Source organism: Strongylocentrotus purpuratus, unplaced genomic scaffold (assembly GCF_000002235.5).
Source record: "Strongylocentrotus purpuratus isolate Spur 01 unplaced genomic scaffold, Spur_5.0 spur5_scaffold_3, whole genome shotgun sequence".
In the NCBI taxonomy this organism is placed as follows: Eukaryota; Metazoa; Echinodermata; class Echinoidea; order Camarodonta; family Strongylocentrotidae; genus Strongylocentrotus; species Strongylocentrotus purpuratus.
This window is the reverse complement of record NW_022145609.1, coordinates 28,187,924-28,212,345: the sequence shown is the minus strand read 5'-3', so window position 1 is coordinate 28,212,345 and position 24,422 is coordinate 28,187,924. Positions and strand designations below refer to the sequence as shown.

Below are 24,422 nucleotides of genomic sequence, written 5' to 3'. Positions count from 1 at the left end.
GTTCTCACTAATGTCCACGCCTTTTGTCTATGAGACTCTAAATTGTAGTGTGTACAGCTCAGGATTGAGGTACATTGTATGGAAATCATGATTGATGTAATATTTTCTGCATGTTGAAGAGTGACTATGAATAAATCATGTTGCTAAGTAAAGTTCTCATTGTGTGTGATTATTTTTTAGCATTTTTTAAATTACAACTATTTGTTAATGCGAAGCTGAAGTACAACAGATTTGAATGCCTAATTTTCACGAGAAATGTGAGTAAAATATGCTTTGATGGTGGCTAACAGAAACTAATAAGACTCTTTTTTTACACAAAAATGAAAAAATTATTGATTGGATTCATAAACCCCAAAACTCTTGAACCCCATAGAGAGCAAAACAAATAACAACACTTGAAATATAATGTATATATATATATCACAATACCACTTGGATTTATTACAAAATAATACAATATATACAATATCTCTTATATACAATAATAATAGGCACCATATACAAATGCTGACAACGCAGATGTATTGATCTCGTGCCGCTATGCTGTCATGTACATTCCCATCCTTAGGCAATGCATCAAACATAGGCAGACAATACACTTGCATATAAACAATCAATTCATTTAAATAAATGAATCGTGAGCTTGTCAGATTATAATCATCATTATATAAAAATTCCTGATAGGTACACAGCAAAATCACTCTGTTAAGTACAAGACAAAATATATCTTAGTAATAATTAAAACATGTCATACATGTATAAACAAAGCAATCAGTGCTTTACAAGCATTGATAATTTCATTTTAAAATACTTTATGAGCGAGGCAAGATAAAAAAAAGTTATCAAATAAAACTAGCTTACAGCATTAAATATACTCAGGTCGATACGATTCAAGAACAAAATCAATTGAATTTAAAAGGACTTGTTTGTATTTATTAAATTACCAGTCTTAATTGTTGAGATAGTATCATATATCAAATGGAAATTTTAAAAAGAGTATATCAGAATGGTAAAAAGTTTTAGGCACTTAGCTGGGACATATGGCACTTGGAAATATAAAATCATTAAAAAAGTGAGCACTTTTTTTCTGAAGTATTTTTACACCGAGGATAAAATGTAAAGCTTACTTTACACAGCCTTGCATTTCTTTACCAAAAAAAAGGAAAAACTTATTTTAGTAAAGATAGTAAAACAACCCATATTATAGAATATGGACAGAGAATTATCACATTTTAAAATATATACTTTATATTGGGGTTAAAAGCTTCTCCAATATCATAATTAGCTGTTGGGATATAACTCTCCTTTTGTTTTTATACATTATAGTATATGAAAGTCAGAGAGGGAGTTTTCCAAACACTGGGTTTCTTTAATGGAAAGAAAATACATAAATATTAACAATCGTAATCTTCTTGGCAAAACTATGTCAATCTGGGCACATTTGGTGGTTCTTTAGCGAATACAGTCACTGTTAATTAAGGCAGAAAAAGTTTAAAGGATCCAATCACACACGATTTTAACCTTGGCTTTTATAATATATTGCTAGAAATAAGGACACACACACACACATAATTTAAGGCTAACACTTCTGATGTACTTCTAGAAATGGGTATCCATTGGAATGGTATCGACATTGTAAAAAAAATATTAAGTACATCTTGGCTACATACTTATTGTTGGCATTGATAATGTCTAATAACTGGGCACTTCATGAAGTATTACAGAAAAGTTGAAATCAATCGTGGATGAGTTAAAATTATTTCAACTTACTGTAACTGAAATGGTAGAGATCCTTTGAATACAAAGAAGTATATGCAACAATTTCATGTACATTATATGTAAGAAATTAATCTCACATCATTAAAACATGATTGTCTTTACCATAGACAGATTTTTAAGAAGAGTGACATATAAAAAATAAACTTCACTTATTCTCACTTTAACAAGCAGCATTTAAACTGTCCACATAATGTCATCACATCTTATCGCAGTCTTTGCACACAAGTACGTTACCGGTATGTCAAATTTATACTTTCCTAGTACAGTTACATCAGTCATAAAATCACTTGTCTTGGGCAGAGTAGAGAGTATTACTCTTGGTTTCACCTGACCAGCATGGCACCTGAGAAGTCCAGACTATTTGTTGCGGGAACTACATTTCTATCTGCACATCACATGGTAATTAGAATTCAGGCTTGAAAAAATATTGAAAGATTCTTTGCTCAAGTCTATTCCTCCAAGCAGAAAGAAACACTGCTCGGATATTACCTCCACAAATGAAGCCAGCTACATTCATGGCTTTGTCTCGATCTTGAGCTCATCAAGCCTCAAGGTAACCCTGAAAGAAGAACCTTTTGCTTGAGAGCTCTTATTGGAATACAATACTATTTTATAGGCATTGCTTCAAGCAAAAAAGCCAGCTTAAAATGGTTTCTACATCCATTACTTAGACTCTTTATCTCCTTAAGGCTCTAAGAAACTCTGAAGTAACCCAGAAATAAAATTCCACTTCAGTGAATTCCTCTGCAACAGACATTAAGCCAACTTCGGATGGTGTTTGGATTATTTTTTCCCTCTCCAGATACAAGATACATCAAATTCTTCCAAGAAATGAAAGAAGTACCCTCATTGCTTCAAGATAGACTAGAATAGCCCAAAGGCTCATCTCTTCATCTGAGTGAAAGCAGGATGCTTCAGAAGCTCCATGACGCCTGGTCGAGCGGATGGCTCGGCCTCGAGGCAACGAAGAGCGATGTCATGTAGGGCTGGAGGCTTCAAGATAGATTAGAATAGCCCAAAGGCTCATCTCTTCATCTGAGTGAATGCAGGATGCTTCAGAAGCTCCATGACGCCCGGTCGAGCGGATGGCTCGGCCTCGAGGCAACGAAGAGTGATGTCTCGTAGGGCTGGAGAGAGGGATTCTGGGATCGGCGGAGGCCCATTGGCACTTGCGATCTGAAGATAGAGGGATGGAAATTCAATGTAAATTTAACAGGAAATGACATACATGTACATGCATTAAAGAGAAAAGTAAATTCTAAACCATTCTACCATGTCTTCATTCTATTTTCATTTTCATATCTTACAGCTTTTAAGTTCTGAGATTATCATCTTTATCATTACATTAAATTCATCTTTTGTTAATTTTCATGCCAATACCGAGTTCTGCATAGCAACATGTACTCTAGGACATCAGATTGCCAATGACCCTACAAAGATAGCATTCTGCACAAATTTAACTCTCTTTACACGACTCAATCTTTTTTTCTGATATATTTAACCATCTGTTTTGCTCATCCTTTTCTAAAAACACAACTCCATGTTGCCATATACTTTAAAACATTGATCATTTGTCTATGGTAATGCCGGGAATAGGATGATGGACGACATACCTTGAAAAGGAGTTGGTAATGGTTGGATATCGCTGTGTTATTCCATGGTGGTTTAGTGGTGCACATCTCAATGATACAGCACCCTACACTCCAGATATCACAGCTACGACCGTACGGCTCTCCTCTCAACACCTGTATGATCACAAGAAACACAAACGGATTAATAAATAATACCATGACTTTACAGAATTGACATGAATTGAACTCGATTTTAAAATGTAGGTCGAGTGCACAACTATAGACTTCACACAAGCGAACACCACACTTATCTTTTTCATTATACTCACAGCCATATAAGTAATATTGGGCTGCTTATATTTATTTATACAGGGGAAGCACATTTTCAACAAAAAGTATTCCTCCATCGGGCTCTGTATCATTATTGGTAATTCAATAAAAACTCATAAAAATCTTGCAACAAAGCCCAACTCTGAAGGAAGTATAAATAACTTTTTCTTCTTCTTCTGTTTTGGCTTATTGGTGATAAGTCAGTTGTGACTATTGTTGCCAAAACCAAATTTTATAGTATCATTAAAGACAAAATTTTAAAAGAGAAAAGAAAAAAAACGAAAATTACCTCTGGAGCCATGAAGGAGATAGTGCCTAGGAATTGACCTTTGAACTCATCAGTCCGCGTGATATCAGCATTCATCTTGCCTGCTGTACCCAGGTCAGCTATTCTCAGGTGGTGGCCAGTGCTATCCATCAGCAAGTTGGCCCCTGAATCAGAATATGCGACAGAAAAGACAATGCTATTAGTTGAGTAATAAGATATGTTTTAGTTGTGTTATCAGACACTAGGTCTTTTCTAAAAATGAATTCAATTTTGTTTTCAGTAGTAAAACTCATACTTTATAAGACAACTTGTGCAGCACATGACTAATGTCTGCCTCGATACTTTACTGTGATGGAAAAACAAGGTATAAAACAAAAACTTGAATATACTAGTACTGCACTCCAGACAAAAGAAGGACTCTAGCACACACTTTAAGATACAGCATTCAAAATGCCAGATTAAGACAATGTTAAAGGCTGGTACAGTCAAACCTGCTGGAGTGACCACCTGTTTACAAAGACCACCTGTCTACAAGGACCACATTTGTTGTTTCCCTTGAAAATGGTTTCTCATTGAAACATGTACTTAACCCTATTTAGCCCGGGGGGGGCTTGAGAAGCCCCCCCCTCGACATTTTTCGCGATAATTTTTTAACGCAAGAAAATCTTGCACTGAAATTTTGTGACTTTTTTCTTTCGAGTCTTGCGCATCTTTTGAATGAAATTTTTCGAAAATCGGACCTACCATTACGAAGTCACGTGTCCTTTTGTCTTTGCATGTCAGCCCGAAAATCGCTCATTTTTGTGATTTGTGTACAAAACATATGTAAATCTCATTTTTCAAATAAAGAGATAAAACATTGGTTATTTGGTCTTGTTTATAGTTTAGGTGTTTATTTTTGGGTCAAAATAGTTGAATTATAGTTGGAAATGAAATAAAACAACAAAAACAATAAAATACATAACTTAAAAAAAACAAAGAAATACATAAGAAATTAACAAAACAATAGATAACATAAGGAATAACCCTGGTTTTTCAATTTTTTGTGTTGTATTATTATTCCAAATGGTCTAACAAATATATGTAGTGAGAAAGAATGCTTAAATATGAATAATGTCTGATTTATGGGCAAAAATGTGAATTTTATGACCTTATTTGCATAAATTACCATAAATATGCAAATGAGTGAATTTTTCAAAAAATTGAAATTACCATAGTATTCTATACACTTCACTTGACATGTATGCAAATTTTCGCGGCGATCGGGCGTTTCACGGCCGAGATCATAGGGGGGGGCCTGAGAAGCCCCCCCCTGGGCTATGCAGTTTCAAAATAGCCCGGGCTAAATAGGGTTAAGGAACCCGTCTTCAAAGACCACCTGTCTACAAGGACCACTTTTTATGTTTCCCTTGGGCAGTCACTGTAGACAGGTTTAACTGTATATGACCGGCTCTCACCTTTAAGGTCTCTATGGATGACCCTGTTATCGTGAAGATAAGCCAGCCCCAGGCACACCTGGTGGATGTACTTGACCGTCACCGCGTTGCTGAAGGCACCGAAGTCCTTGAGCAGCGTGGAAACTGCTCCACCCGGCATCCACTCCACAAACACATTGAAGTGGGCGTCGTGCTGCGTCGCCCCCATGAGGCGGACGATGTGAGGGTGGTCAAAGGTGGCCATTAGCTTGATCTCCTTCTTGATTTCCTCCATGGTGTCTTCTTGGTCTCCGGCGTTGTTGCGACAGAATGATATCTGAGGTGGAAAAAGGACATGAGCCAAGATTGTCAGGGTATATTTAATTTGATACATGATATGTTACTTTCAAGTCAGTTTATGCAAGATGACTTATTATTGTTTATCTCTGTTAAATTGCTGATTGAACCCTGATTGTTGCGTCAGTATACAGCAGTGCGTGGTTTCTTTTCTTGGGTCTTGGGCATCTGGATGTCATCCAAAATCACACGCCACAGGGACATAGGGCAAGAGAGTGATATTACAACTTCTAGGTTACTAGAGATGTAAATCGTTTGATAAAAATGCCTGCATCACTAGCTGATGAAGGTATTTTGAAGTTGTGATAAAGCTCATTCCTACAATGAGGAGGACCAGAATATAAGAATGCCAGCCAACTATTCTAATTAAGCCATACAACCCTAACACCACAGGCATCACTCCTTTCTGGCAACAGTTGCATGGAGCTGTTAAAGAAGGCTGGAAATGTACTGAACTGTATGTGATTAACTTAATATCTCGGTAAATCTAAATTAATCAGATAGATTGCAGTATGGAACCAGAATCTGTCGAGTTATTCCAGAACCCTCAGCAACCATTGATGACTGATTTTTTGAGAGCACGTACCTGTTTGACTGCCATCAACGTTCCTGTCTTGACGTCCCTAGCCATGTAGCACGATGAGAAAGCACCCGTACCTAAGATAGCACCCTTGGTCCAATTCTGGGACTCTGTGTATTGCTTTGATCTTGGGCTTACAACACCATCAACCTCCTCTGTGGAATTCTGCACAAGAGACAAAGAGGGAATACAAATTACAATATAATCATTTCTTATGCATTTAATATACAAATTACTAACAAAACAGAACAATATTACATGTAGCCTTAAAGATGTCAATGCATGCATGGGTATAAAGTCGTTCGTGAAGTAGGCAACTTGGCGAACAGTTAACCAATGGGTATATCTCAGATCTCTTCATGTATATTTTTTTTTATCTCTTGTGACAAAAAAATTGCCTTTACCTTGTGATCTATCTTGATGATAACATCTCCATCCCTCTCTGTCCTCAGCCCTGGGACACACGGTAAGACACACTGAGTATGCATGGATGCTTCCATGGCAATAGCTAAAGCTTCTGCTTCCTCCGCCTCCACCTCATCTTTGCAGTTCTTGGAGCCGACGCCCGGCAACGTGAAGTCGAATGCGGCCATTCTCTTCTTCGGCGAGGATGCCACTTCCGACTTGAAGCAGATGGGGTTGTCACAGGGTGTGGTCGGAGAGGCTGATGACAAGTCGGATAGGTCGCTAACGTTCGTTTGCTCGTTGCTATCTGTTCTCGTTGGAAAGCAACCATCTGCATTGTCTCTTAGAGAAGGTCTCGATGGTGTTATTGCATGATCATATCTTCTTGACGATACATTAGTGTTTTCTGCAGCACAAGGGGAATCCTGAATATTGGATAGCATCCCGTTCCGTCTCCCATCTCTCTCATCATCACACACTCCTCCTCCTTCATCGTGACCATGCACAGCAGCATCCTCTCTCTCCCTCGCTGCTTCATCTTGAGCACCTTCATACTCATCGAGGATCTTCTGGAGTCGGCGCAACATCCGGCTTCCCACCTCCCGCGATTCCAGCGTCCTCATCATGTCACAAATCCTGGCGAACCCCGAGGCATCCGCTACTAGGATCTTCGCCACGGTTACCGATATCTTCTTAGCGATCTTGCACATCCTGGTATGGCTGCTGTTGAGGTAGGAGGACACGCAGGTCGCTATGGAAACCAGACACTCGATCTTGCTCGCCTTCTCCACTTCAGAACTGTGGTCTTCGGTGATGACGAAGCGCTCCGGGAAGTCAGAGAAGACTCTCTCCAGGACACAAAGACATCCTAGGATGTGTTGCCACGATGTCTCTCCAACGTTGATCTGGATGTCGCTGATGAGACAAGACAGGATATAATCCAGGCTGCCCAGTCCTATACAACCTGTTGGTACACAAAAGATACGAGGACATTAATATTGTTTCTCTTTTAAAAATGCATTGAAATTTGTTGAATGAGTATATTGGTTTCAGAGAATTCAATATTGTATTTAAACTGACAGCACTATGATTTTTAAGGATCTGAACTTGGAACTTACTTGAGCAGGAGAGTTCTTTGCTGACTGCTAGCTCTCCGGAATCTCCTCTGGCAAGTTCAAACATGGCTGACACAGACAGCTGAGCTGTACGTCTGTTAAGAAGCAGACCAGAAGCAAATAGACATTAGCACATGAAACACATAGAAGACTTGTTGAACGATAACATTAGATCTATACAAATATTGGTAATTCTCAAGACATCAATCAGCAGATTCTATATCTCAAAAAAATATGATATAACAAAATTACAAATGCATGATAAAAATCTTGTCTTGTCTTCTTTGATATGCTAGAGCGCCGCGATGGCAGCACAGCCATAGCCGGGGTAATAATCTCCAAGTTTGGAAGCGCTTAGTGATTCTAATAAGCGCTATATACAAAAACTGAGTATTATTATTATATAACGTATACACAGAGTATGAATCCTAAATGAATCATGGATCCACTAATTATTTCTCTGTACATTCCAGAACTTAGGATTAAAACTGCAAATTTGAAGTGAAAGTAACAACATACCTGTTGCCATCTGCGCTTTTGACCAAGATGGCCGACATGACAGGCTGTAACCACTTTCTCAGCTGGGCTTGTTGGTCTTCGGTACTACAGTGTGAACACATCAAGAGAGTTCGTAGTACTCTCTGTTTGAAATCAAAGCACAGATAAAAAGTGAGTTCATCAATGCATTAGTGTGAATATACAATATACTTGTGTACAAAGTTTAACAAAATAAAGACATATGAAATACGACCCCTTGTACAAGGTTTGAGTGAGAACATATTTGTGCTTTAGAATGAAAATAAAAGACTATCCATACCAGATATGGCATTTTAAATGATCTCCATTTCAATGATCATTATGTATACTATCAAATTTCTTCAAACAAAAACAGATAAATATACCAAATTCATTCATACTGAGAAGCTAATACATCATACAATTTGTCATCATATAATTCTAGAGGAAAGAAAATTGCATCAATTATATAAAAATCTGGGAGACTGGCGAGAGCTAATACAAACTCTGCATACATCAAGGCAAATACTCGATCATGATCTTGTTTACGCGATATCAGCATCAAAAGCAGCGGCAATATGTGATATTTAAATGAAGTCATGGTGATCGTTATCATTACTCACCAATGCTGCTACATAAACTTTGTAGACTGGATCAGAACACGCCATGGCAACCATCATGAAGCCAGATTCCATGGTGATCATGTCTGCCTGGAAACACTGCTCACACGTCTCAACGTCGTGAGGCTCGTTCAGCAGGCCTTCCCTGCTGTGTTTCAGCTTCGACGCCAACTGCTGACTGAGCGAGTGGAGGGTGTTCTCACGGATGCCCCAGTCACGGGAGAACATGGCTTCGACGAGGCTGTTATCAAACGCCTAGAGGTAATGACGGTGAAAATGAGATATTAACATAAGAAATCTTAAAGATGTACAACATATATAATGACTACTGGAATTTCTCTCAATCCATAACTTCAAGAAGACTGGAAATAGATGTAAATGTAGCTCAAACAATTCCAATTCGCCCTATATTCCATAACAACTAATTCAGATGTATTATTGTTGTTGTTTTGTTTTGTAATCATCATCAACATCATCCTTATCATCGTATGCAAAAATAACGTCAATAATAATACCTTATGAGTTACAAGGAAATACACATTTAACCGGATATGCTAAAGACGTTGATAAGAGCAATTTGCTAATACTGAAAAAACATCTCTTGCTCTTAAGTCCTTGATTATCATCATTCATCATCAATACCTCTTTCCATCCCTCTTTCTTCTGCTGGAATGTCTGGAGTCTACTGCTCTCCGTGATGCCAGCCTCCTCTTCTACCGGTCCCTGCTCCGTGGAGGGATGAGGGGTGGATGATGCTGCCCCAGCTCCGGCCTGGTTCTCATGGGCGCAATCGGCCCAAATAGCTCGGCACAGAGGGCACACCATAGGCTCCTGTTGCCTCTTGCACTCTCCCTCCCCTAGAAAAAAATGGCAAACCAAGAAGGTGGTTTGGTGAAATCGGCCAGCATTGATGGTACAAGATAGTCTTGCCAAAAGTATGAAGAGTCAGGCTCAAGTAGCTAATGCACAAATTTTCTGGGTTCTGTGAGCAGCTATATGAACAGCTTAACTTCTATTACAAATAACATATACTTTTGACGCATTTCTATGATAGAGTACTATAACGATAAGTACACAATTTCTAAAAGGAGGCGTTTGAACTGTTCTTCCAGTTTTATCCATTAAAGGCTATTAGAAAACTTTGGTCCATGAAATGAGTTGAAAACATTTGAAGGCTACAGGTGTTCCTATAACACTTTTTTATAACTGAGGGTAAAGTGAGAGAAGGAAAGATATCAGTGTGGTACCATATTTTTGGTGAGTACTTACATATTGCTACACAGTGATGATGTAGCTTGTTGTGGCAACCATTCTTGCATTCCACTAGACTCTCACCCTCTACCATTTCAAGTAAGCAGATAGGACACAGGTCTTCATCCTCCCTGGACGGTCACAGACAAAACAAGCCAATATTGTTAAACATACATATTTACAAAAAAACATGGATTAAATGATCTATTTAGAGTCAGGAGGGTGGTAACTCTATGCAAAATGACATGATTTTATAATCTTACTAGCATAACCAATTGGATTATTTAAACTAAAAGTATAGTAAACAAATATATGCCTATTCTTTTCATCATACATGTATGTCTCTAAATGATTATGCTGATGAAGTGAATGAAGATACTATGTATACGAATGCAATACTTTTTTAACAACTTGTTCTGGAATACATTCTAACATTGACCTAAAAGTTGTTATGTTAACTTATACGTAATTTTGGTATTGTAGTCTACAATGATATTCCATCTTTTATCTTTGTATATATTGTCATCATGATGTAAATAAATGTCAATTCCTTTACCTTTGGTCACTGCTGCCTGTTGATGGGCATGGAGAGCTTGGTCGGGGAAGGTGCGATGTGGATGGACTCTGGGATGACCTCCGTGACCTTTGACTTGACTGACTAGGAGAGTGCTTTAATTTCTTCTTCTTCATAGCTTCATATTTGGAAAATAGCAACTCCACCTGAGGAAATAAAAATAGTATATTTTGTTTTATTTCTCCCGTATATATGAGAACACTCTTGGTAAGGTCAAACTGGTATGTATATCTTCAACTTTTGTCTTGATATAGTACACTAATGGATTCTCTCCCTCTTTCAGACTCAATATTTTTTGTTTATGTTTGCTTTCTTAACCTCCCTCCCCCTTCTCTCTCTATCTCTCTCTCTCTCTCTCTCTCTCTCTCTCCCTCCTCTTTCTAGTTTTAACTATCCCCTTCTCTTTTCTTCTTACATGTGCATTAACTTTCTCCCCATTTATCCTTTGTTTCTCCCTCTGTATCCTCAATATGAAAACTCCAATGTCGAAAATGCCTCATCACAATAAAGGAATCGTACATTTAACAACAGCATAACATCCTTAAGATCATACAACACTGATGCCTACCTCATAATTTTTCAGGGTTCTGTTCCACAGAAGGTTGTCATCCTCGGCAAGCTTGAACACTCGTAGCATGACAAAGAGCAGATGAACACAGAAGGGCCCCTTACCACAGTTGCAATTCTGAGAAAGAATGAGATCAAACATCATGATTATTATTATCATTATTACCATCATCATCATCATCATCATCATCATCATCATCATCATCATTATTATCATTTTTTTATTTTTTTAAATAATTATTACTATTATTATTATTACCATTATTATGATTATTATCATTATTATCACTATTATTATATCAAAAATTATTGCAAGCAGAATAAACGAACTTAGGTCTCTGAAATTTAGCATAGGTTATAAGTTATAAATATAAATATGAACACAATATTCTATTATCCTCTTCCAATTAATTTGGTGTATATAGTTGACAAAACAATAAAAAAAAAGTTATTGAAAGAAACTTGAAATTAAGAATTAAATATTGGGGGAAAACATGAACAAAGTGCATTTTTAAACATACTGCTTCAGCTCCATTATCATTTGATACCATATAACTTTCCTTAGGCATAGTGGTTATTACAAAATGAAATTTTGTCCTCGCATTTGTTGGCCTAAACACACTCCATCATAATATTTGATAATCCGTCACATCTTTACTTTCATTTCAAAAGCTATATATTGGAATTAATAATGACAACGTCGTGACACAGAACAGTTATCCATGACACAGAGCCAGGCGATAAAGAATAGATGCTCAAAATTTCCATATTTCATATTTGCAATAATGATTACTAGTACGTGTTGACACTGCGTCATCTGATGTGTACGCAGTGGTTCAAATTGGCAGAAATTGCTCTAAAATGCCCTTGAGATCTGAGCGTGGTCTGCTAGAAATGCGCACAAAATTAATTACAGTTGATATGCATCACGCCCAGAAGGATATGAACATAATAACAGAGCTGATAACTGATAAGATTATAATCCCTACTGGCCTTAAGCAGGCCTGCACTCAACGTGGAAGCCATATAGTCACTTTGGCATCCTAAATTAGATTTTTATTTTCTTGTTAAATCATGAGATCTGGAAGCCATACAAGGGGAATGTATTAAAGTAGAGTAGATAAAAATGACCATGGAATAAAAAGTTAACAATGAAAAAGAATACTTTGAAAGGTGTTTACTGGAATAGACCTTTTTTAGAATTGCAGTGCTGATATACTGTATGGGGCTGAAAATAATTAATCTATAATGATGTTATATTATTTTACTTGTATATTTATTTTTTTCTTTACAATCTCATTTCAGATGTTGCTTTCAATTACAAAATTATGAACATTAAAAAAATAGATTGGTGTAAATTCTAGCACTTTTTAAAAGAAATATAAACAGAGGTTATCGAATAGCATCTTTGTTCTTCACAATGTAAGCAAATCTACAATACTAGCACACCGATTTCACAATAAGGATTGATGATTTAAGATTTTAGATGAGAAAATTTGAAAAGAAATAACATAGAAATCTATTTAGTTTCTTACTTGTGACCCGATGGTGACCTTGTACTTGTGATCTGGCGAGTCTCCACCGATAAGGAACGAGTTGGGACCGCTCTGAGTGAGGAGGAAGAGTCTCGCGTGAAGCGCCCTCTCCACGCGCTTCTTCAGAACTCCGACTGCCAGCGTGAACAGACAATCGTTGTTTGGTGATGGCACCCTCCTGTGGCCGCCCGTAGGAGAGCCCGGTCTGGAACCCTGCGTGAATCAAAGAGAAAATATGCTCCAATCAATCACAATTGAAAAGTTGAAAAGTTAAAATGAAAGTATGACACAAATGCAAAAACAAATTACACACAATTAATCAAATAAGAAGAGAAAACTTTTTTTCGAACAAGGAAGCTTATAGGTGAAGAGAAAGACTGGAAAGGGATAATAAATTAGCAGTCTTGCAATATTGATGGAGAACGAAAGTTGAAACTTACAGAAGGAGAAACATATCCCCTGTGTCTTGGAATTCTGGGTGATGTGGGTGAAGCAACTCTGTTTACAACCTGAAAAGAAATGAAATATAATTTAGTTTCTTTCATACCATGGTAATGACTTAACTGTAAGTTCTATATCGTAAGAAAAGTAATGTTACATTTTTGTATCTTTCTGTAAAACTACAAGCTACTTTATCAGGCAAATTACATTACAATTGTATGAGAATCATTGCAGAAATGCAGATTTAGCTTCAACATGATTGTAACCTGTATGTAATGTACATATTATATTTCAAATATGTTCCCTTTCTCTGTACTCTCTTCTTTTATTGATCTTTCTCATTTTCTTCTCTCTGTCATTTTTTTATTTCTGTCATGCTCACCTTCTATCCCTCTCTCTCTCTCTTCTGCTCCTATTTCTTCTCTCTCTTCTCTCCTGTTTCTTGCTCAAAGATTTCTCCTCCCCCTTTTCTCCCTCTCTCTCTCACTCACACTCTCTCTCTCTCTCTCTCTCTCTCTCTCCCTCCCTCCCTCCCTCCCTCCCTCCCTCCCTCCCTCCCTCCCTCCCTCCCTCCCTCCTTTCCTCCCTCCCTCCCTCCCTCCCTCCCTCCCTCCCTCCCTCCCTCCCTCCCTCCCTCCCTCCCTCCCCCTCCCTCCCTCCTTCCTCTCTCCCTCCCTCCCTCCCTCCCTCCCTCCCTCCCTCCCTCCCCCACCCCTCCCTCCCTCCCTCCCTCCCTCCCTCCCTCCCTCCCTCCCTCCCTCCCTCCCTCCCTCCCTCCCCCACCCCTCCCTCCCTCCCTCCCTCCCTCCCTCCCTCCCTCCCTCCCTCCCTCCCCCTCCCTCCCTCCCTCCCTCCCTCCCTCCCTCCCTCCCTCCCTCCCTCCCTCCCTCCCTCCCTCCCTCCCTCCTCCCCCCCCCCCTCCCTCCCTCCCTCCCTCCCTCCCTCCCTCCCTCCCTCCCTCCCTCTCTCTCTCCCTCCCTCCCTCCCTCCCTCCCTCCCTCCCTCCCTCCCTCCCTCCCTCCCTCCCTCCCTCCCTCCCTCCCTCCCTCCCTCTCTCTCTCCCTCCCTCCCTCCCTCTCTCTCTCCTTACCTGTTTAGTGAAAGGTGACTCCTTGCCATGTGATGAAGGAGACTGTGACCTCTGAGGGAGAAGAGATCTGGGTCTCCTCGCTGCTGACGATGAGGATGCTGATACCGGTGGTGGGGGTGGGGTGGACGAGGCAGATGAGGACCCATCTACAGGTGATGGTGATGAAGGTGGTCTCGCAACCTATGCATCAATAAATGGGAAATATCTTTAAAGTGTTTGATAATATAATATTCATATCCTACCACCCTGTACATCATGCATGGATTGTAAACCTTATTTTCTTTAAGCTTATCTGCTTTAGGGAGGGAAGAAAGCTTAAATATTTTGTCCCTCATTTAGAATTCCCATGTGCAGTGAATGAAAAAAATGCTGCAAGTACACAAGCACAGGAAGTGATACATGTACATTCAATGTTGTGCATACTTGGAATGTAAATTCATTTTATCTAGAAATGACTATACTTTAATCACACTACACATTACATGTACATTCAAGAGGAAGAGTATAATGGAATAACATGAATAATAATACAGACTTTGTACTCATTAATTGGACCACATTTTCCACATCTGGTAATGAGTAAGGAGTATATTATGACACACAATTAGTTGCACACTTGAAATGAATCTCTTATCCCAAAGAAATAAAAATATTCCTACTCCCTATACAATTTATCTTCTAATTTCCCTCTTTTCCAGCTGCAGTCCAAGGCAACAGGACTTGCATCATTTCCTATTCTTTATTATAACTGCAAAAAGTGCTGGAAGAACACCTCTTTTGATTGCTTTTAATTTGCTCTGACGTAAGGTACAGATCACCTGCCTGCTAGTGCTATAACATGTATTAAACCCTATATTGTGCCAGTTGGAATAAAAATGCTTTTTTAACTTATGAGAGCTGCTTTTTGGGAGATTTAGATTTCCTTCAGGGCGATTTAAAATACATTTAAAGGCAATACATGTACAAACATTTAATTTGTAATTGTTAATGAACATGTTAAATAGTTGTCATGAAACATTTTCCTTTTTCTTTTTTAATCTTGCAAAAATCTATCTACCTTTGCTACATTGATAATAGGGATTTTCTCAAGGAATTATTTTTTACAATTTTCTTTTTTGGAGTTATTTCTAATCTTTGATTTTGTTTTCCTTCACATCAGTTTTCCAAATATTCATGTGTTTTTTTAATAAACAATTTAAATAGTTTTACAGAGTTACATCACTCACAGTTAACATGGGTTTTGTTTAGTAATTTAATTTCATTTATTATCATCATTATCATTATCTATTATTTTATTTTTTGCACCCCTGAAGAGATTTTGTTTTCCTTCACATCAGTTTTCCAAATATTCATGTGTTTTTTTAATAAACAATTTAAATAGTTTTACAGAGTTACATCACTCACAGTTAACATGGGTTTTGTTTAGTAATTTCATTTCATTTATTATCATCATTATCATTATCTATTATTTTATTTTTTGCAACCCTGAAGAGATAACAAAATCTTACCATTGGTCCTTTTGTTCTGGGGGCATCTCCTCCCTCTCTCCGTACCCCTGGCTTGCCCCTCAGCTTCTCCCTGATGGCATTCTTCTCCAGAGGGTCATCTAGCTTGGACATCCGCTTCATCTCTTTATCTGATGATGATCTGTAAATTGGCAACAGAAGATGAGAGTGAACCATGAGTATAAACAATTTAATGTTTTTCTTAATGGAGAAGGAAAATAAAATTGGAACACAAACCTGCACATTTAAAATATGAATATTACATAAGTTGTTAAACAAAAATGAAGAAGTTATAAAAAGACAAGTTTTGCACATTTACCGGTAGGCAAAACCAGCATTCCAAAAAATATAACAATTAGGGGAGATGGTACATGCATCTAAATTATCCGAAATCTAAGTACAAGTATACTGTTGTTTTGATTACTTTGAACTTTGTTGATATTTCGTTTGTTGTGGTGGTGGTGGTGGTGGTGGTTGCTTTTGTGTAGACCTACAGTATCATAACTATACATATTTTTTAATGTATCATTCAACCAAAGACACATAGACAAAGTCGATTCCACATTACCATACATGAACACAGTAGGTAGCCTCAAACATGCATTAATAATTCCCTTTAAAAAAAAATTACCATAAAACACAAAATTAATTTGAACGCTTTTCAAATAAATAATTAACTCCACGACTTTGACTCATCAGTGCTAAATACCAAAGTCAATGACAAAAGAGAAACACATTATCAAACAAAATGTCTAAAATCATAGGCGTTGACGAATAAGTCATACTTCATGATTAATGTGAGCAAGTTACAAAAACAGATCTCTTCTTCCTCGCAAACGGCGACTACATGTACATACTGAGGGGTTTCATACAAATCATACAGATATGATCTACCAATATGTACATGTATGCCTCTGCCAAGATCTAAAAATAGATACCCTGGTTACTATGACTACCGGTAAACTCCTATCAAATCAACAAACCGCTTTGTGTGTACACTGTACATGTAGTCTTTGTCGTAGTCAAATAATTCGCGACTTGTAGAGTACATGTAGGTATATCATTTTTATTCTTCTCCTGGCTAGTCGTCATTCACATTTAGAGCAGTGAAAAATGATTTTGGGTAACTGCATCCCAAATGATGTTGTCAATACTGGTATTCACTGTAACAGCCCTGTAATTAAACAAAATGTATATATAGCTCTTTCCAGTCACTAGAAGGGTCTGATAACAAACACTACCAATATTTTTATCGCGTGCCCCTCGTTAACAATAGAGACATCTGGCAAAGGCTTGCTTGAATTGAAGTGGTAAAGGTATTAATGACGTAGGCCTACACACCACACGCGACCGCATAGAGTGCTACTTGTGAAGACTTGTGAAGATTTGTATTTATTTGTAAAAGCCCCCTAGAGGAAAACATCTATGGGTGGAAATATCAGTGGGGAATTTTTGCTCTTTTACATGCTCTTGCACAGAATGCAAATTAATTTCTTTTCTGAAATCCTAACTTTCTTGGGGGTTTTAACATGTTTTTATGAACCCTTTCTCGAATGGATTATGCATGTATTTCTAATGTTTTCATTTCATACAGGTACATAATTATACAATTTAACACATGAGAACTTATGATTTCAAACTTTTTTATCTACTCAAGTATATCTGTTGTTGATGTTGTTCTACATTAGAAAACTTTACATAGACATACACTTTTCACATGGTATTATTTTCTTTAAAACCTTTTTAAAAACATGTGTCAGCAGATAAAAAGCATTATTTCTTATGTTTATTACCGGTAGTAGAGACTAGAGCATTATTGGTCTCTATGAGTTAAATCTCACCAGGAATACGTATGATTGAAATGTCATTGAATGTGATCTTCTTTGTAGATAGTTGTATCATATTGTTGCCTAGTTACAATGAATAATCCCTGACTGAATATCTCTGACACTGTTGCATATTCAAGATGTCAAGAATAAACGTTTATAGAAAGGAGGAAATTACAAGAAAGCAGTAAATGATAGTTTTGTTCTTACCGGTATCTCGTTTAGGGTTTCTATTGAAAAGAGATATTTCCTCCATACAGCTTATTGAATAGAGCTTCTTTTTGTGTGTGTGGCTTTCCCAGGTTAAACTATCTTCCTCATTTTTCACACTAAATGCTAGGAATTTCTGCTAATTATTGTCCAGTTTTCTATCATTTGCTACAATGCCATACAAATACTACTACCAGCATGCATGTTTATAGAGTATACCTTCTTTTGAGAGCCAGAGCCCTGCTGTACCGTATACATGTACTGTACATGTATCTGAGAGTCAAAGAGACATTAATGCCCTTCTGTATGTACATGTACATGTACATGTACATTTAGGCCCTGCATTTGTGATGTATACGTATGCACATAACCTGGAGAATATTTTTGTTGGGTTTGTGGTTCTACTTCACAAGCATCATTTTCTGATAAGCTCAATTAATTTCCCAAAATTACACAACATCACACAAAATTGATATGTATTTGTACATTTAACCAACACTGTTGTAAATGCTTGAAAATTTGAAAGCAACAGAAATAATTTCTGATTCCTCTTTTGTCTACACTGTAAGAAAGGAAGGGACAATATAAACAGCATCACCACATGTTTCTTTATTATTTCCCTTTTTTATTGTTTATTCATTTAGACTGGTCACTATCCATCCTCCATTCATTACCACAAACTATTTGACTGGGGCCTACAGCTCTACAAGCTTGCTTTCATGTAGGTCCCATCATATTTCTCTCAATTAAATCATTACTCTATATTGACCACTTATCTTTATGTTATTTACTCATGTATCATTGAAAAAACAACTTGTACTTTATTTGAAATGTATTACGTAACATGAGAAATATGAAAATAAATGAAATGAAATGAAAAAATGAAATATATTTATGTACTATACATGTATATGACTGCCCTGCAATACTACTGTATTACTCATACATGTACTAACAAAAGTACTTTACCAGGGGTAATCAAACCCCTATGCCGAGATGAGTCACTCATGTTATGGTAATGGGTATATAATCCAATCAATATGCAACTCAAGTGATCATGAGCGATCACTCAGGCAGTAATGGCTTTCATGCATGTCCAGTAATTATTTTATATTTATAAATGGATGTTCTGGGTAACGTACAGGGGGTTTTGCAGGCAGCATACAGTGCACTTTCTTTAAAATTCAATAACAAACTTTTACATAATGTCGTGTACGCCCTGCACATTTCTGACATAAAACTGTACATGTACATGCTGAACTGTAGTACATATTGATGACACATCCCTACATAAAAAGGAGTAATCATGCATGTGCACATACATGTGCAAATGTAAACGTACATGTGCATGGGCTTTTCTACCAAAACTTAAACAATTCCTTCTTTTGACAAAGCGTCACACCCCTCTCTTGGGAGATGAAGTCTAATTGTCAATATGATACAGAACTTTATTTTCATTTAGTGTCAATATACGATATAGCTTTGAAAAAACAATTGTGTCACTAGCGCAATTATGTACAACAATTATGTTGCCCCAGGAAGTTTCAGAACATGGGTCTACCAGTTGATACCCTTTTCATCAATTATCAATTGTTTATTGCAAATGGCTCTATATGCTGTACATACACACAAAATATCATGCCATGAATTCCATCATAATCAATATTCCACTGCATTTTACAACCTGTTTTAAAAGTTTATATAATTCATTAATTCAACTGAGTATTTTTCCATTTTTCAATGCTGTACATACATTGTACAAGTCCTTTGCATCTATCAAACTACTTACATGTAGTACAATTTTTAGCAGCATTAAATTTTTCTGAAGTATAGCCTGTCCCATTTAAAACAATACTCCTGACATCTGTACTGCACATATGGTACATACATGTAGGTCCTCATTATGTAGGCTTAGCACGCAATACACAATGTAGCCTGTAGGCATACATGTGTGTCTAGCTATACAGAACATGTACAGATCCTTATTTTGTTAAAGAGTAGAATAAAAAACAACATAACAACACCTGAATACATTTCAAATTACTGTAAGACACCAAACAAACTTACCAAACTCCTTTACAGTATCCAATGAAAACATATACATGTATATGTCCAACTTATATGTTACAAAATACCAAGTTTCCCATTCAGGATAGTAGCAAAGTTCTATCCAAGTTCCCTACACTGCTGTGCTATAAAGTACACTTTAACACGTATCAGTCTTCCTGTGTGTACACTAGGCCTAAAGTGCGTCAACGAAAGAACAATTGTGATCCGCTGTCCTAACTAAATCGTGTGTATAGCCCTGACTGCTTTCCAAACTCGAACTGCTCAACCGCAAATTACCAGTATCAAGAAAACCCCTCTAATGGACAGCTGTCGGATATAGTTTAGGCCTACAATTTACAAACTCAGTGAGGCATGTAGTCTACTACTAGTAGGTGTGGGTTGAGCTTGGATTGTTGTACTTTGATCTGAGCCGTTGAGTCAATGACACATCACTGTTTACCTTTTGTGTAGGAATGTAGGAAATGCATCTTTTAAATGCTGGTATTTGTTAAATTCTTACGTGAACTATGAAGTTGTGCAATCCTTCAATAAAATCCAGGGTATATACATGTAACATATTGTGAATCACTATTTAATTTGTAATTTGTCTTTTATATGTAACTTTCATCAATGATTTAGGCCCTTATGTAGCTCTAGACAGAAAGATAGTTTATTGTATTCCACAATATCTCATTTTACAAAAGAGTGTAACAACATAATATTGAAAAATGATTATAGTATACAAGTAGTATAGAATACTGGTGCACACTATTCAGAAACTTGTCCTTCAGTTAAAACTTAGGAGATTTAGTGGCGGAGCCTAGACAAAGCAGCGCTTGTTGTGGATAAGCTCTTTAAACTAGAAATGACATAATTAACTAAAGTTATTAGGTTTATAAAATACAAATACATGCTAAAACAGAGAAAGGAAGATTACAGGGATACATGGACCAATACCGGTACTCACAATTAACTACAAGACAAGGGAAAGGGGAGGCAATAAATGACTGCAGCATAGTGAAACAAAATTGTTTTTTGATGTAAATGTGGAACAAATAAACTTCAAACAATAGTACAATGTAGTTTGTTATCAACAGGGCTTAAATTAATCCAAGGCCACCAAGGCCATGGCCTTGGATGCCCCTTTGATTGACCTCAATGCCCCTCTCATTGGCCTTGGAGATTTTGTGTGCCCTTTCCAATTCTTCCCATTGGTGCTGTAATATAGGAATGTGCCCTACAGAAAAGCGGCCTTGCCCTAAAAATGTTGAAAATTAAGACCTGTATCAATATGAGTAGAATATATATGTACATGTTGGCATGGCCATATCATTATTTACTAATTGTAATCAACAAAATCCCCTCCCTCCCTTTTTTGTTCAGCCTTATCCTTTTCCTTTCTTTTTCAATAGACCTACTTTGTAAGTCCATGCTTTTCCCCTCTCTGTTTCCTTTACCATGAAAGTGAAACAAAATCTACTCCAATTTAAATATATGGACTTTGGGGAATACAAATTACTAGCAATGGTGGACTACAAACAAACACCCCTCAAAAATGCCACAAACATCACAATCACGCCTTCCCTTTTCTTGTATAGCAACAGCATTATCAGTGTTGCTGGGTTGGAGGAAAAGAGCATTTACGACAGCAGAGATTAACATACAAAGGATGTCTTTCTTCACCCCATGTCTACATTGAAAAAGTCAGTTGAATAACAAAAACTCATGCCAGAAACCCTATCCTGCACTGGTAACAAATAACAAAAGAGACTTGTTGTTTTCAAGATATAGTACAATCATGGTAGGGTCCATGGTACAATGGATGGACAATTAAGTCAGAGAGAAGCCACATCAGAATGTTATTAAATGGGGATACATGTGCAAAAAAAACATTGAAAAATTATAAGACGTAAAGTTCCTGTTTATAATGTGATGTCAAAGCTTTTTCTAGGGGATAGGAGCGCACTTGATTTGTTTAGTGAAATAAGATGTACTGTACTATATTTTAAGTTTAACCATTTTACAAAGTATTTGCTGAACTACAGTTACAAGTACACTATACTGACTCTACTGAGTATAAGCAGGAGATGTTTTAGAATTTATACAATCTGTATATATTTATTTTTTTGGGGGGAGGGGGTTGGGCTCACAAAAATGGGCCTTCATCTTCCCTTAGCCACCCTCTAAGACCTGCTACTACATGTACATGTAGATCTTATGATTATTTTATCATTTTAAGATACATGTAGATTTGTTAGCATATGAACGTTTAAGTATGGTTGGTGTGCAAATTAGTACAGCAGCGAGGTCAATGAGTTTCATAAGTCCCTGGACATACAACTGATATTTGTTGCTCCTCTCCTGTAACTGCAAAATCTTGGGACAATAATTATTTGAACCTGAACAGTTTGACCTTGGCCTTGCAATATCTAGGGTCATGTGTACTCAAGCCATACCAGTTCAAGTGGCCAAAGAGACTACTTAGCCTACATCTTGGATTGTCGTCCTAACATATAAATATTCGGCGAGGGACTTTGTATCAACGATAACTGATCACATCAACATCAAGGTGGACTGTCCTACATTTGAACAAGAATTCCAGGCCTGCACAAATAGTGAATCTTTCATGGTATCTGACCATTTATACCTGATTAAAGGGGAAGTTTATTAGTCCACCCTGATATTAAGTTGATTTTAATAGAAGCAGACAAATGAGAGAAGCAGGTAGTATGTGAAAGTTTGAACAAAAAGCAATAAAAAATAAGAAAGTTATGAATAATTTAAGGTGAGATCAATCAAACACAAATAAGCAAATCTGTGGCATTTCTTGCAAGCTTTCCGGTCTCCTCCCATTCGCCCTGTACTAAAAAAACTTCAAAAATCTATGTTTTCCCTTAAGAAATTTCCAATCATACATTCACCCTAAATAACAAATATGTTTTTATACAATTCCTGAACGAATAACTAAGAAAATGAAAAATTATGACATTTTCTGTACAGAGCAAATTTGAGAGCAGCTTGCCACAGTGTTCCCAATTTGTGTTTCAATGTTGACAAAATTACATGTAACTTCAAATATCCATAACTTTCCTATTTTTAATCAGATATTGCTTAAACTTTCCTTCTTCTTCTATTGTTAATCTTCAAAGGGCTATGCAGTCTATCACAAAGATCAGTAGATATTGAAGGCTTACCAGAAGATTTTCACTAATTTGTTTCTCTTGTTTTTCTGCTTTATAGCCAAGATAATATCAGGGTGGACTTCCCTTTAAAATCAGATAAATAGAAGGGCTACATTGTCCGTCGCCTAGATACATGGAGACATAATTAATTATACACTTACTTACTGTTAAACTTACATTGTGTTGTTAACTTGTTAACCTTTGCCTATGGTTTAGAAATGTCTATTTTTGGTAAATTAGCCCTACATTCCTAAGAGGTAAAAATTATAAAATTAAACTATAATTGACGCAGAATCTACATCAATGACATGGTTGGGAAAAATAAAGTGTACCCCCCCCCCCCCTCCCTTTTATAAATGTTGCATCCTTTTCCAACATTTCACCCCATTATAATTTTCAAAAAAATGAAGATGCACAATGATCTATTCACTATCAAAATAAAAGAGTAGCAGTGTAAATATTGATCAATAAAAAGATAAACATAACAAAAAGAGATATTGAAACAAAACAAAACAAAGCATTTTGAAAATAACACAAAAAAGTTACATACTAATAACTAAATATACAAAAGCATATTTCAAAGAATGTGGTTGTGACACGATTTTAAAAAGCAGCAAAGACAAAGTTAATGATAAATGAATCCCATGAATGAGACTATAAATTCAAATTCATATTCAATGCATCATGTAATACAAGCAATGAGTAAATCCCAATACTTCTCAAGATTAAATTTATTGTACTTTTGTTTTTGAGACATGTTGTTTGTATTTTGTGTGATTCAGATATAAGCCAGACGGTAAACCCTGCAAAGTATGAACAAAATTGAATTTACCCATTTTGTTTAGGCTCAACTGAAGCAGGAGTTCCCGGGAGAGGTTTAGCGATCGAGCCTCCATCGGCATCAGTAGGTGATTTCTGAGAACCCGAGCTTCCACTCCTCCTGCGATTGCGAGAACGTGATCGCTCCCCCGATCGTCTGCGAGACTTGCGAACGGCACCACCAGTGGCTCCAGAAGATGAGCCTTCTCGAGTTTCAGGTGTGCAATCGCCATGTTTTGATCGCGATTTGTGAAGTCTTTGTTCTCCGGTTTTTTCCATGATATAAATCCAATTTTTGAGGACTGGTTCACGATGAGAAAGTAATCATTACAAGAAGAAAACAAATCACGCAGCTGAATCAGTTGTCAGGCCGTCGCCTGTCCTCTCAAATTTACTTCGAAATTCAGATTTCGAACG

General features: G+C 37.1%; 1 protein-coding gene across 2 annotated transcripts; it reads right to left on the bottom strand.

Moving 5' to 3' along the window:
- Window positions 1-820: 820 nt before the first annotated feature.
- LOC590478 (mitogen-activated protein kinase kinase kinase 1) lies at window positions 821-24,421 on the bottom strand. Of its 2 annotated transcripts, none has more exons than XM_030996083.1 (18): window positions 24,019-24,421; window positions 15,923-16,061; window positions 14,415-14,594; window positions 13,324-13,392; window positions 12,884-13,096; window positions 11,350-11,466; window positions 10,764-10,927; window positions 10,226-10,338; window positions 9,599-9,813; window positions 8,960-9,211; window positions 8,340-8,461; window positions 7,824-7,915; window positions 6,705-7,669; window positions 6,307-6,465; window positions 5,406-5,700; window positions 3,970-4,112; window positions 3,393-3,524; window positions 821-2,955 (listed from the first exon to the last, which is right to left on the bottom strand). In XM_030996083.1, exons 1-18 carry the CDS (start codon window positions 24,282-24,284, stop codon window positions 2,803-2,805), a joined length of 3,789 nt encoding a protein of 1,262 aa, XP_030851943.1. In that variant the 5' UTR covers window positions 24,285-24,421; the 3' UTR covers window positions 821-2,802. The 2 variants fall into 2 exon arrangements, with proteins under 2 accessions (XP_030851943.1, XP_030851944.1); XM_030996084.1 differs by lacking the exon at window positions 24,019-24,421 and adding an exon at window positions 20,023-20,152.
- Between the last annotated feature and the right edge of the window lies 1 nt (window position 24,422).